At 39.4% G+C, this 14,082-nt stretch overlaps 1 protein-coding gene across 1 annotated transcript in view; it reads left to right on the forward strand.

The window, feature by feature from the left end:
* sema4ba (sema domain, immunoglobulin domain (Ig), transmembrane domain (TM) and short cytoplasmic domain, (semaphorin) 4Ba) overlaps positions 1-14,082 on the forward strand; it is a 44,263-nt gene that overhangs the window by 8,244 nt on the left and 21,937 nt on the right. The window contains exon 2 of the mRNA XM_017406199.3: positions 13,361-13,779. Coding sequence (XP_017261688.1) covers positions 13,662-13,779 — 118 coding nt within the window. The 5' untranslated portion in view covers positions 13,361-13,661. The remainder of the gene's footprint in view (positions 1-13,360; positions 13,780-14,082) is intronic.

Below are 14,082 nucleotides of genomic sequence, written 5' to 3' on the forward strand. Positions count from 1 at the left end.
TTGTGACACTAGGTTGGTTTCTTTATACATGGAAGGTCATGCGAGGTACTTTTTTGCGTGCTTCTCTTACTTTTCGCAACCCAGATGTTTGAAAAGTAGCAAATCTACCTTCTAAAGCTTTATACAGACTGATCCTGTTTGTTGACACAGTAACATGATCTCTTTTCCTTGATGCTTTATGCCTGAACGAAGTCCAAAAGATGCAAACAGGGATAGAGGAAGGGGGTTAAATGGAAGACAGACCACAGGACAGCAGCAGACTAAAAGCTTCCTGTGGCAGCGCAGAGTGGAAGGCAGACCTAGCAGATAGGCTGGCAGGGCAGATGTTTTAGGTGAGAGGCACAGTAGATAGCACCGTTTGAATAATTCATCAGATTAGACTGGAGATATGTGATATATTAAGACACAGAACACAAGCCACGCTGTGGCCTCTTTCAGCACTTTTTGTGTACTCGGAGTAGCTCTGGGGCTCGGATCCCTCTGCAGCTCTGCTTTCTTTCTGGCAGTAATCCACCGGAGCCTGGGCAGCCGAGGACACTGTTATAGATGTGCTGGCTTGAGGTTTATCGAGACCCTAAGACATCTGGAGGGGTTGGAGCTGTTCAGCATGCAGGTGCAGTTTAAACTCACAAGAGATGCATTCCCTCTAACATGACTCGTCATGGTCAGGGGATCTAAGTGACAGAGAGGTTCAAGTGGCGTGGAAATACTCTAATGGAGATAAATCACAGTCATTATTCTCATCATTTTTGTTTGATTGGAGGCAAAAACTGCATGCCGATAATAAAGTTAGTGACCATATAGATACTGCACTAAAACAACTCTTTTTAAAGAAAGTGGCTAAAAGTGTGGAGAGACTCATGATGACAAAGAGAAAAAGAGAGGAGTGAGGAAAATTTTGGTTATTGGAATATTCAACAATAATAATGACATTTAAAATATCCAGTACAAACTCATGGCAGAGTATGAAGAAGAAGAAGAAGAAGAAGAGGCTGCTCAGAAGAAAAAAATCATGATTGTTTTGTTGTGCTAAAAAGACGTCTGTCAGCCAAGTCAGAGTAAGCGTACCTGATTGTGCTCTTTAACCCGACTGTGTTTGTTCCTCCTGTTATTACTGTATCTGAGGGTTAAAGTTGAGCTTTTACTGGATTAACTGCAATAAAACATGCAGTAATTTATTTGAACCAGTGTAAGGTGTGGTTTATTACCACCCGCTGCAGAAGGAACTCACACAAATTGTTTTAACTTTTTCACAATAAGACTTTCAATCATGTTCACTGAGCGTTAACCTCATACTTTCTCTAAATATCTGAAGCTTCTAAAAAATACTTTACATTGTTGTTCTTTAGTAAATTTGATATTGCAGCCTAGACCACCAAGAATTTTAGGAACATTCAGAACTCAACCCTCATTGTATGATTTTGACTCTTATTGTCTTAATATTTTGACTTTTTTCTCAACATTTCAACTTTAATTTTGACACTGCCACTTTAATGTTGAAACAAAAATAATCTCATTTTTCTTCTGAGTGGCTACTACTACTCGGTCATACAAACCCACAATGTTATTGTTGTTATTTTGTATTATTTATGCATTATTGTGATTCCAAATTCGCTGTTGAAAGAGGAAAAAAAAAGGTCTTTCTATTTTCCCACTTTTCTTTAAAAGCTAATCAAGCTTGTTTGTTTTTGTCCCTGCTCCAGGGTCAGCCCATAAACAGTCCCTCCATCTCATTGTTCGCAAATGATGAGAAGATTTTTCCGGCTTTATGGTATCAGTTCCCAGTCCAAGCACCCCGCTGGGCTTTGTGGAACTTAGTGATTTAAATAAACAGAGAGGATTTTTGTTTACACGAGACGGGAATGTTTTCGCCGATCGTTCGCCAACAAGTGAACAGATCTTGTTTTCCTGCTTTACGTGAATAAAAAACATAAAAAATATAAAAAGGGTTGTTCATTATTACCAGCTGGATTTCATAATCCTACTGGATTGCGACATCCAGGAGTTAAGCAGCTGTTACTCACAGGTTGTGAAAGTAGGTGAAGATGCTGACAGACATGCTATATGCCCTGATATCCGAGTGAGGGAAGGGTTCAGCTTTTAAGTAACACATCATTTCACCTCCATCTCCCCGTGACATCATCCCACTCACACACGGTCATGCTCTTTGGTCATGTCCGGTTTCTGATTGTATCTTTAAAAAAAAAAACACCGGTGCGGGTTTCTACTCCACGTTAAATTCAGGGGTCCTTAAGTTCAAGATAAATACAAAATGTAATGTTGGATTTTCTTACAGTTTTTCTATATCTCAAGACTAGTTAACAAATTGGCTGTAGAATATCTGTACTGTACCTGAGGCTGAGAGCGCTAAACCCTGTCATCTGATAGTTTGCTAATCCCCTTGTTATGCTTGTCTGGTTGAACAGAACATTCACTCAGGCATTAAATCATCCAGGAAAGAGGTCATCGGGGGCCCATGATTTTGCCTTTAGTACAGTGTAAGAATGTTGGAAAGTTATGGAGTACAAACAACCACATTTAGACCAATACCGAGCTGTGTAGGCTCAAACTCATGGGAGACTAGAGCTCATCTCCCCCTTACGGTTTACCAGATGAGCTGCCCCCACAGGTCAGGTTTGGTCGTCTGGGGCGCTGGATGGTAATAATTGGAATTTACCCCAAATGTCACAATTCTAAAGAATTCACCAAATGGCTTGGATGGCGGGGATACCAAGGCTGGGGTGACGGCTGGGGGCGAGGAGGGAGGAATGCGCTGCCTGTTATTGATCTTCGCTGAGTGAGGTCACTTCATGTGGGGGGCAGCTGCCCCACTTTCAGACGGCACACAATAGGGACAGACTAACCCCTGCAAAGATATTCTAATGTGGTCAATATGCTAACCAAAAAGGTCAAAATTGGAAAAACTTGATTTGAGGCTGATGTCAACTTTTAGGACGTGTTAAAGACGAGTATGAAATGAACCAGTTTAAGCACAGCAATTACGATTTTTAGCAAAAGTTGAGCAATGTTTTGCTCGTGTCTGTGCGCTCGTGCGCTCGTGCGCTCGTTTGTCTGTTGCTATAGCAAAACATGTCATGAATCAGCGGTAAGAGCTTAATGAGACTTGCAGAAAGGGATCAATGGATGTACGTCTACAACCAGTCGGAGTCAACCCAGTTCAAGATGGCTGCAAATAAACCCTAGTAAACTCAAAAATGGCTCTCTAAAGTTTGGTATGTTCGCAGCTGTGAGTCATCCTGAATACATTAACACATCAACCAAGATCTCAAAATATTAAATGAGATTCTGCATGATGTCATTTATAAAGTTTGACCAAAGCGTCTATAACTTCCTCTCAGTCTATTTTGTATTTAGTTGTTCTAAAACCTTTATTCACCATGTATATTCTAATCTTATGAGCTTAAATTAAGGAAATGTTAAGTTTTTAACTTAATTTCCAATTTCCTTAAGGGTGTTTTTGTCAATGCATGCCTCTGCAGCTCCTAAAGCATTTCTCTCCATATAGCATGACGTTACAGGAGTCTGATTAAAGAGTTTTTAAGACTTGGTAACGCCTAAATTTAAATGCAAAAGAAAAAAAAAAAAACCTCTTGCTTTACTCTGTTATCTGGTAAAGCTCATTCAGCGTATGGCTGAACTCGGGGCATCGTAAATAAAAACTGTGAGAAAAGGGTTGTAAACAGTTCTGACGGGTGTCAGTGTAGAGAGGCTGCGCGGGAGATGATTGACGACTGAACATGAACCTGATTACACATCCCTGAAGGAACAGCCAGTTCCCCAGGATAACATTAATCTTTGCTTCTAACGTAAAAAGGAAAAAAAAAAGGAAGATGGAAGCTTTGTTATACACTTTTAGTTTTCCATTTAATTATGTGCCAAAAAAGATTTTTTTATTTATTTGTATTTTAGTTTAAAGTTAATTGTTTTGCTTAAAGAACAAACTGGATGATTATTTGTGCTTTAAAGAACAATAGAGCTGAGTCTTTTGGTGATTTGTAAGGATAGGGGATTACGTTTTAAAGAGAACATCTTCCAGTTTAGAGTTACACGAAGAAGATGCTTAAGGCTTGTAAAAACCTCCAACAGCATGTCACCTAATAGGTTGAGGGTTACGGTGCGCTTCGCAAACGTGAAACTCTAGAGTCTTGCTGAACTCCCGTCACTGGTGCGTGAGGAAAAGCGGTCGTTCTGAGCCCTTTATCGGCCTCGCGCAGTGATGGATGCGTGCAGCTCTTTGCCCAGTGGCCTATAGCCTGAGCTTCTGTTTAAGCCTCTAAGCTACTGGAATGCATGCAGCTTCTTTCTGCGGACATCAAGAGAGGACAGCCACGCCGCTTTGTTTACAGCTTTTCATGGACGCCACACCAGCCTAATCGATTTCAGAGAGTGTAAATGTGTCAATGCCCCTCTGCTGATTGAATGGTCCATGAATTAACATGGGCAAAAAAATGTCATCTAGCGCGGCATTTCTTTTTTCTTGCTGATTAGAACCATAGAAGGGTTAGAAGGTTGCTTTGACTTGGCTTTTCCTTACATGACTAGTTTTATCTGCTGAATAATTTAGCCGCGCAACATCTTCACATCGTCCAATCTTTAAAATTAATAGGATGTGCAGCTCGCATCATCATCATCATCATGACTGCACTGGAAGTTTGAGGTAAAAGTTGGCTGCCGTGGAGAAGAATGACGCGATAGTCATTTAAAAACAAGGGGGAAAAGTAAACTTTATTCAACAAGCTCGTTCTTGGAACACACTGATACCATTTTTAGAGGGTTTCAGGAGGGAAAATTATGACGTTAAAGAAAAGAGGAAACGAGTTTTGAAAAACAAATGAAATATTTCTCTTGTGTTGGTGTCAGATTGTTTCAGGAAGGTAATACAGAGAAACCATACGCCCCCTAACCTATTTAGAAAAGGCATCAGGGTTGAGTTTACTGCAGAGTTTGATATGTAGAGTAATGCCGCTGCAGCATATTATTATTCTATATCAAACTACATCCTTATTGTACTTTTATTGTGTCTTACAAGATTTTTAAGGATTATTAACTGTAGAAGTAAATAAGAGCAAACACCTTGAGTTGATGCAGGTTATCCCACTTTTATCATCGTAGTCAATATCGTTGTTCTGCAAATGCAGAGAGATTGTTTATATATATATATATATATATATATATATATATATATATATATATATATATATATATATATATATATATATATATTTCCAAACAAGTAGAGACATTTCAAATGGGACTGAATGTTTCAACAGGCCTGACCTACTTACAGCAGCCAGGACTGGAACAGCTCTTCACCTGTATATGGCAGCAGCCAAAGACCTTCATAAAAACACACGGCCTGTGTAGCTTAAAAACTGTGTATTTTATAAAGTAATGAGAGTTATGAACTTGTTGCATTGAACTGGACTGTCGATCCAGTATGCAGACAGTTACTAATGATGACTTCACATAGATTTCATAAAGTATTTAGTATTTAGCCATCTTCTTTTAAATGAGGCAATATGAACACAAAGAGGACAGACTCTGGTTTTACCTGCATTTGTTTTCAGGTCAAATCAGAATCAGCAGCATTTGATGCATTTTCTCACAAAAAAGACAAAGTTGAGGTGTAATATAATCTCACCTCAAAGCAATAGATTAGCTAGTTTAAAGTAGGGTTCAGTAAAAAAGGCTATGAACAGTAAACATCCTACCTGTGGTAGATAGCGGTTTGAACGACCTCAGTTTTGTGAAATTAAGTTTATTTACAGCCAGGCTGACAGGCCAATGGCTGGTCAGACTCCGAGCAGAACCAAATGGATTGATACCAGCTAAATTTATAATTTCGCCACACTTTTTCCTTGTGTTATTTAGAGGTTTTTCTCAGCTCTCCTCAGTGTCAGTCACACCTGCCCCACCTCTGCTAACGAGACTCAGCTGTTTCCCTTCAGTAATCACCCCTCACTGTTTATCTCTCTGTCTCTCATATACGTCATCTGATTTTTACATGTTACTTCATGTTTGTCATTGGTTTGGTATGTTTTTCAGTTGTTGTTGCCGCCTTGGCAGCCATTTTTCTTTATCAAAAGCTTGTTTCTTCATTGGTCCATCTCTGTGTTGGCACTTTGAGTTCTTTAAACTACTACACTTGGCACATTTTTGCATTACGAAGTTATTCTCAGGCTCTAATTGAAGGCTACAGCTAACTGCTGTTGCTAATATGTATGTTTGTAAACACCCACAGAATTCTATGTAAGTAACAACAAAATTGATCCCGGTGTAAAGGTTTCATTAAAGGCAGTGAAAAGTTTTAGATTAGAGTTTTTTTAAGATGGCAGTAATCCCCTTTGGTCTTGACGCTGCTCAGACTAGCCAGTGAATCTGGTCTCAATTATACTCTCCAAGCTGAGGTCATTCAAAGAGTGACCTATAACAGTTAGGGTATTAATTGTTCATAACCTATCTGCAGAAACCCACTTCAAAACGTCTGAACTATCACTTTAAGGTAGTTAAGTAAAGCACAGACAGCTTGCAGAGCACTTCGCCTCACCCCTGCACATCTATTAAAGCCGCTCGTGCCTTTTCACCAACTGTTAGGATATCATGTGACACAGATAAAATTCTGAAGAATCCCTCCTTAAGAGTTTTTTTTTTTTTCTGGTCTACATGAAATCCAAGATGGTTTGAAAACGGATCCGGAGAGTTGTCCTCGTAAATATGTAATGTGCTCAAAAACTCTAAAACAAAGAAGGATGTCAGACAAAAAATAGAAATATGCTAATTATCATCTCCCACTATAGAAGGCAGGCAATCATGTAAATGTCCATGTGTTTGTGTCTGTCGGTAAGCTAATTATCTTGTGAACCACTGAGAGGATTTAATTGAAACTCTCAGAAAGTAATCACTGGATGAGCATCTACAACTCATTAACCTTTGGAGTCGACCTCAGTCAAGATGGCCGCCCCAGCTAGTCAGCCTTGTCTAACATAAAAGTGGCTCTAGATCAGTCTCTTTTACAGATATTGGACTAAAATCTGGTGTGGTAGTGTTTGAAACTCAGCTCCAGCAAACTGCTAACAGAATAATAAGAAGAACACAATGTTTCTATACACTGATTGTTAGAAGACAAATGTGAGCATTAAATGTGCGTTGTGAAAAAGTTAAGGTACAAACGTTAACTTTCCCAGCAAAGGGTGTGACTATAGCAGAAAAGACTGTAGTGAAGAAATAGGCCACTCCACCAAGATCAACAGGGCAGGCTCCTTCCTAAAAGTGGATCAGCTTACACTCTCCTTTTTTTAAGTTGAAAAGGCTAGATAAAGAAAAAGGACACATTTCTGCCAACTTCTGCTCATTCCCTCAGGTCCGGAGGGTTTATTGGTGACAACATGTTCGTAATTTAAAGCCAGGTTAAGCTCTGTCAGATGTGTGTTGATGGGAGATTTGGCTGTGGCGCGTAGAACATTAAGTACAGAGCCAAGAGAGGCTAAACGGTTCTCAGATATTTCAAAAGATCTCACTGCATCATTTGGTGAGATTAGTCACTCTCAGGTCAATTCTGTCTTCATAAAGATTTTAATACAGACTTTTGACGAGGAGATGATAAGCAGCAAACTGCTCTTTTGTGCTTTGATTTGCCTTTCGTCCTTGCCCCTTCGAGTTTTTGACAGACTTTTCTTTCCGCCGCGGAGCTCTCGCTGCTCTTTTTTTCTCTCCCTTCTTTTTCATGCAGCTTGGCATTAATTGCGATAGCAGACCTTGCAACAGACCCAGTAGCTCCACTGCTTGACACTTCATCAGCTATAGTCGTCTGCACGCTGCACATCTGTTATGGAAATTGGTGCAGAGGAGAAATTGAATGAAATGGAATATCATTTCATATTTTTTAACTTCTGAGACAGGGGCTGATTTAGGCACTTGTATGGAGAACTGATGAAATGTGCTCACCCCACTTTCACAGCCATATATTACACTAATCTGTCAGTACAGTCTCAGGTTCTCTTTTAGCTTCATATTTGATGTTTGAGCACTTTTTGACCCGCTGTCACAAACGCAAGCTTGGTGATGACTTGAACTCCCCTGAAACCTACGGTTCAAAATGTCCCTTATCTTTGTTCAATAGTTTATTAAGATTTTAATTAGTCAATTAAAAGTCTTTGGGGAAAAAAAAAAAGCATATAGTCATAATTACAGCTGTATGGTTCACTCGGAGATGAATGAGCCCTTAATTATTCTTAACTGGGTCTGGGGACTGGGTGTAAAATGGGTCAACCAGGAAGAAGAGAGTATTTTTGACATCTAATCAGAAATGCAGACTTTTAAAAAAAATAATAATAATAATTTACTAGAAAAGACATTTGTTGCAACCATTATTTATAAACTGAGTGCTAAGTTTGCACATGAACTTATTTGCAAGTTTTTGTTCTTCAATCCAGCTTTAATTGAGATATTTACAACTGTGGATGCTAAAGAAAAAGTGCTGATACATATTCATTAAGATCTTTTTTTTTCTTTTAAAAAAGTGGCTGCATGCCTCTTTTTTTTTAATATTCTGAATTATTAAAGAATTTTTATGCATGGACCCGAGCCGGGTTTCTGATCTCATTGCAGAGAACAGCTGCACAAATGACAGTAACATTAGACAACAGCGAGAGCAGAAGTAGTAAAGAAACATCTTTTTGTCGACTTTGAAGCTGAAACGTTTGTCATTGAGGTTGAAACGAGAAAAAAGGTAATTTATCTGTCTGTCTCAATTCTGAAATCATAAACACCTAACATTCCTTGAAGGAATGAACATGCACTGCTGCCTTTCATGCCTAAGTTTCAGACTATGATTATGTTTCCTTAAGAAATGACAGCTTGAAAACATTTTGTGCAATATCTTGTGTGATCTTGCACGATCTGTTAGCACCTGGAGTATATGTTGTGAAATTCTCCCAGCTACTACCACGCCAAAGTTTAGCTCAGTATCTGTAAAAATCACTGAAATGTAACCATTTTTGTGTAGGCTAAGGTCTGTTAGCCGTGGTGGCTGTTGTGAACTCTAGACGTACATCCATTGATTACTTTATGAACTTTTGATTTAAATCCAACCTGTGGTTCATGAGATATTCTACGAACACACAAACAGGGTTATTTCCAACAAGTAATGTCAAGTTTATAAGCAAAGATGTTTTAATTTCCTTTATTTAACCAGATTTAAAGCCCCAAAGCTCTTCTTTGTTTCAGTTCGTAAGTGTTTAGAATGGCGCTCAGCTACTACCACACCGAATTTTAGCTTAATATGTGAATAACTGGCTGAGTTATAGCCTTTTTCTTAAAGTCTCTTAGTTAATAACAAAAATAACTAATTTGCTGATAGCACTATAATTAGTAATCAGCTCTGAATGTTTAGAATCAAATATTCTGGCAGAGCAGTGATGTGTAAACGCAGTTTTATTTACAATGTTTGACTAAAACAACAGAGCAGAAGAAAAGGCTTCGTAAAGAGATTTGCTTCGTTGGGTTTTCTCTGTTTGCATTTTACCATATAAGGTTTCAGTCTCCCAGAAAACACACATAAACAGTTTGAAGAGTGAGATTTTTCTTTGTAGATGCAGATCTGTGCGACAAGCGTACTTGTGGTTTGTACGTGTACATTTAACTCAAGCCGCTGGTCTTAAGGTGTAGCAATAAAGCAGGAGAAATATCCTAAACCTTAATACTTGTGAGCACATATCCAGTCGAAAACAATTAGCGACACAAACGGGACGCCAGAGCAGATGGGTAATCCGTCTTAATTGGATCAGCTTCTTAAAATCACAGAGTCGACATTTCTGTCCATCACATTTCTGATTGTCCCTCGGTGACGTGGAGTCGTTCAGGGCCTGGAGGGAGGGGGAGGGGCCGACCACGCTGGGGTTGAAGGGCACTTGTGGAAACATGCAACCTCGGGGCAGGACACAGGTGGGCCATGTGGTGGCTTCTGGAGGAGACGGGGCATGTGGGGGAGGTCATATTTACGCGAAGCCTTGACCCGCGCGACAACTCTGGAACAGCTCGCTGTTGGACCACCTGTTTCTGCAAAGCTGCTATTTATAAAACTCTCAGTCTTAGAAGTGGGGCTTTCATGGGCCAGTTGACTCAGTCGGAGATATATTTATATAGTCTTTTATACCAGCAGCTTTGTTACAGGAAATAACTGGCATGGTTGATGGGAAACTCTGTTTAGTCAAATATAAAGGTTATTTCCTCTTATTTAAAACGCTCCACTGTAACTGTGAAATTTTGTTGCACTGGGAAGATAATGTTCAGATGTTTTTTTCAGACATAGGAAGTCCTTTTTGCTACATTTATTCCAATATATCTCCACAAAGCGAGCTCATTCAGAACTCGTTGTGCTGTCTTTTCAGCTATATGTGGTGATAAATCAGTCCTTCCGTTGTGACAAAGTCCTATCCAGTTCCCAGAAGAACTTCTTCCTCTTTGGTTTAACGACATCCTGCACTCCCCATCTAATTATGGAGTGTCAGATTTTATTTTTGTTTTGCTTTTTGTTTCTTTATTTTACCGTGATTTGATGGTCCAGTGAGTCGAAACTGATGTGTTGCACGAGTGGAACGCTACAACCCACCAGTGCATTAAGGATTTAGCAATGTAAAAATAGTTTTCACGGCGAACAAATATATAAATTTATCCTTGTCACCAGCTGTCAACAGGCAGAGGAAGGCAATCATGTATTTGTCTGTGTGTCAGTCTGTTAGCAAAAAATCTCATGAAACAGTCAATGAATTTTAATGAAACTCTATGAAAGTAATCATAGGATACATATTTACAATTGATTGAATTTTAGAGTCAACATGATTCAAGATGGCCACCACAGCTCAGTGATCTTAGCAAACACAAAAATTGCTATAATTTAGTTACTTTTACAGATATTGATGTACAAATTGGTGTGGTAGTAGCTGAGACTCATTCACATCACATACTCAGATCACAACACATTGTGTCAGATATGTCCTTAAAACTTTGGCATCAATTGTTGGGGTCAACTCTGTTTATCTGTTAGCAAAATATCCAATAATCTATATGTCAGATTTTAATGAAACTCTAAGAAAGTAATCATAGGATATACATCTACAACTGATTAATTTTTGGAGTAAACATGATTTAAGATGGCCACCACAGCTCAGTGATCTTAGCAAACACAAAAATAGCTATAATTTAGTCAATTTTAATGATAGAGCAATAGCTGAGATTCATTACCAACACATACTGAGTGCTAACAGAGTGTATGAGATCTCATAGTATTGCTTGAACCATCATTTCTAACATTTGACCAAAACAGCTATAACTCCATAAGATGATCTTAGTCTAAAACTCTGAAAGGTGATGGGAAATATGCATTCCTTCAGAGAATGCAAGTCGTTTATTTGTTAATAGGCATTTATGTTTTTCCCAAACAATACAATAATTAGATAAAATGGTCATTATTTGGAGTTGATGAAGGCGAAAGTGTTACGGAGAGAAGTTCTCGACAGACTGAGGAGGAGATCACAGACGGGGAGATCGGAGAGCACACTATCATGTCTGTGTTGGAGACTGAAAGGGATGATTCAGCTTCTGCACGATGCAGGAGCAGCAAAGTGCAGAGCTGCATATAGATTTCTCTGCTGTCTGAGGCGCCCTTGTTCTCGTGCTCTCCGACTTTCTCGGCACACCTCAGTCAGATTCATGCGGGTCCCTCAAACCAAGACTTAATGATGTGTCCATGGCTTGGCGTTCCAGTGGTGCTTCATGATGAATCCTTCCACACAAAGGAGGGTAATGATGCACTTGTGGTCGCCCTGCTCGTTGGTTACATGTTTCACCCTGCTGAAAAACTTCAGCTAACAGCATTTAAACAAAACCGTATGATGGCTGGAGATTTAAAGGCTGCTTTTATCAGCAGTACCAATAAAGAGTTCATTCTTCAGTGTCCAGACACTTTCGATTACTTTTTATTTTTATTGTAAATCTGAGCTGTGTCATTTTTTTTTTCCTTACCACACTAAGTTTTATTTCTTCAGTTTTCTTTCTTAGATTGTCCTAACAGACCCTCATGTCTGCTTAATAATTTCTACCCTTCCAGTCTCGTGTGTCGCCCTGCTGCAGAAACAGCTATCATCACAGCCATCCCGCCTTCCAAACGTCATTTTTCTCCTTCAGATTTGGAGAAGTCTCTGTTTGTAACAAGTGTCCAACTGCTTATTGACTAAGAGTCAAAATTCCCCTGATGGAAACCAGGAATAGCTTCTCTCACTACGCTCTGCTATTGATTGAAATACCTCACGTGAAACCGAATCTCCTGTGGGTTGCTTTCGAGGAGCTCCTTGTGGCGAGGGTAATGGAGAATTTGGGATGTCCTAATGAGTTTCCTTTTACGCCTCAGTAAGTTTAGGTAACTAACATTAATGAATTGTCCCATAACTCCATTACTGGTATAATAGACATCTTCTGGCTGTAGGGGTGTTGATACTGAGGTATTTGATCTTGGCCTGTGATGACAGCAGGCCTGTTTGAATGCTTTACCAGTGTTCACTGGTTTAAAATATTTTTATTTCTGTACATTTTTTTTATTACTGCTTGTGCTATGAGCTATAACTTGAAGCATTTTCGAATTTTGGATTATCTCACAGCGCGAGCGGCCGCACTTGGGTGAACATTATGTCTTTCTGTGCAGGACTTGTGCAGAATTGTGCAAAACAAACACTTGCGCTTTATTTTTGGATAGTAAAATAAAATGTATTGACAAAAAAAGTGGAGGGAAGGCAAAGATTTCCAAGAACCGAGCATGTGTGTGCAGCCCAGCTATAGAAATAAGGGCTTTGGGGTTTTGGGACCTGTTATTTAGCAACTGCTGCAATGAAAGGCGGGCGATAATGTAACGGCTGTGTTTACTGTATGTGTTTGCTTCTCATCTGGATGTTTTAAAATCTACTCACTCTCGGAAAGTAAAGCAGTAAATAAATAACTCATGTGATTATATGTATGTACTGCAAATTAAACTTTTTTTTTTTTAAATCAAAGCCTGACCAGGAAATCAACAAGTTTTTAGATATATTTTAGGAAGAAAGCAACAAAAAAACATGCTTTCTTTAGTTTGGTTTCTAAATATCTTGCCCTCTTTGACTACTTTAAAATGCTGGAATATTTCTAATTAGTTTTCCATAACAATGAATGAAATCTTCCCATGTGAACTGTTGCTTAATGAGATTTTTACTGTACGATCAGCTGATAGCATTCAGTATTCAGTGCTGAAATGAGCTATGCATCTTGCTTATGAAACACACTAATATAATATAATGTTGTTTTCTCCTCACAGATATCTGCTGAGACCCTGTGGTGTGTGTCGTGTACATATGGAGGCTGACCGGAGGAGGCTTTCTGTTTTCCTCTGAGGCCCCCAGATTGTCATTTCTCACCACAATCGTTGCATCGAAGGAGCGCCCTGACTTCTGGCCTTTCATTCAAGGTGCCTGGAACTGCGAGACTGGCGTGAACCTTCAAGGAAAATAAACGCGGCCTAAAAGGAGGGAAAACACCAACAACAACAACAAAAAACACTCTTCATGAATTTCCACAAAAACCTGAAAGCCAAATAGAGCGAGCTGTCAGGTGGAGGCATGTGGATGAAGAGTATGGCTTGGCTCTGTCTCCCAGCCTACGCCGTCCTTCTTGTTGCTTACTTCCATACAGCTGTCACAGAAAAAGATGTCACTCCGCGACTCACCTTCTCCTACAGTAAGTCGCTTCCTTATGAACTTTTCTTCCGCTATGCAGGATTTAAAAAAAAAAATTAATTGAGCATCTCTAATGTCACATGCAAATATCCCAAAATCACAAAGGAGGAAGAGTGCAGATGCATCACGCCACCGTTTCTCATTTCTAGCCTGAGTTGAGCTTTGAAGGCGCCCGAGGCTCCAGCTGTGGTTTTATTAGATCCTTTTGCATGAACTGCAGCGCATGGCCAGCTGTCAGTCAAAAGTTAAAAAAAAAACAGTCTTTTCTTGTTGCTTTAAATATTGCCAGAGGTAAAACTTAATG

This window comes from Kryptolebias marmoratus, linkage group LG11 (genome assembly GCF_001649575.2).
Source record: "Kryptolebias marmoratus isolate JLee-2015 linkage group LG11, ASM164957v2, whole genome shotgun sequence".
In the NCBI taxonomy this organism is placed as follows: domain Eukaryota; kingdom Metazoa; phylum Chordata; class Actinopteri; order Cyprinodontiformes; family Rivulidae; genus Kryptolebias; species Kryptolebias marmoratus.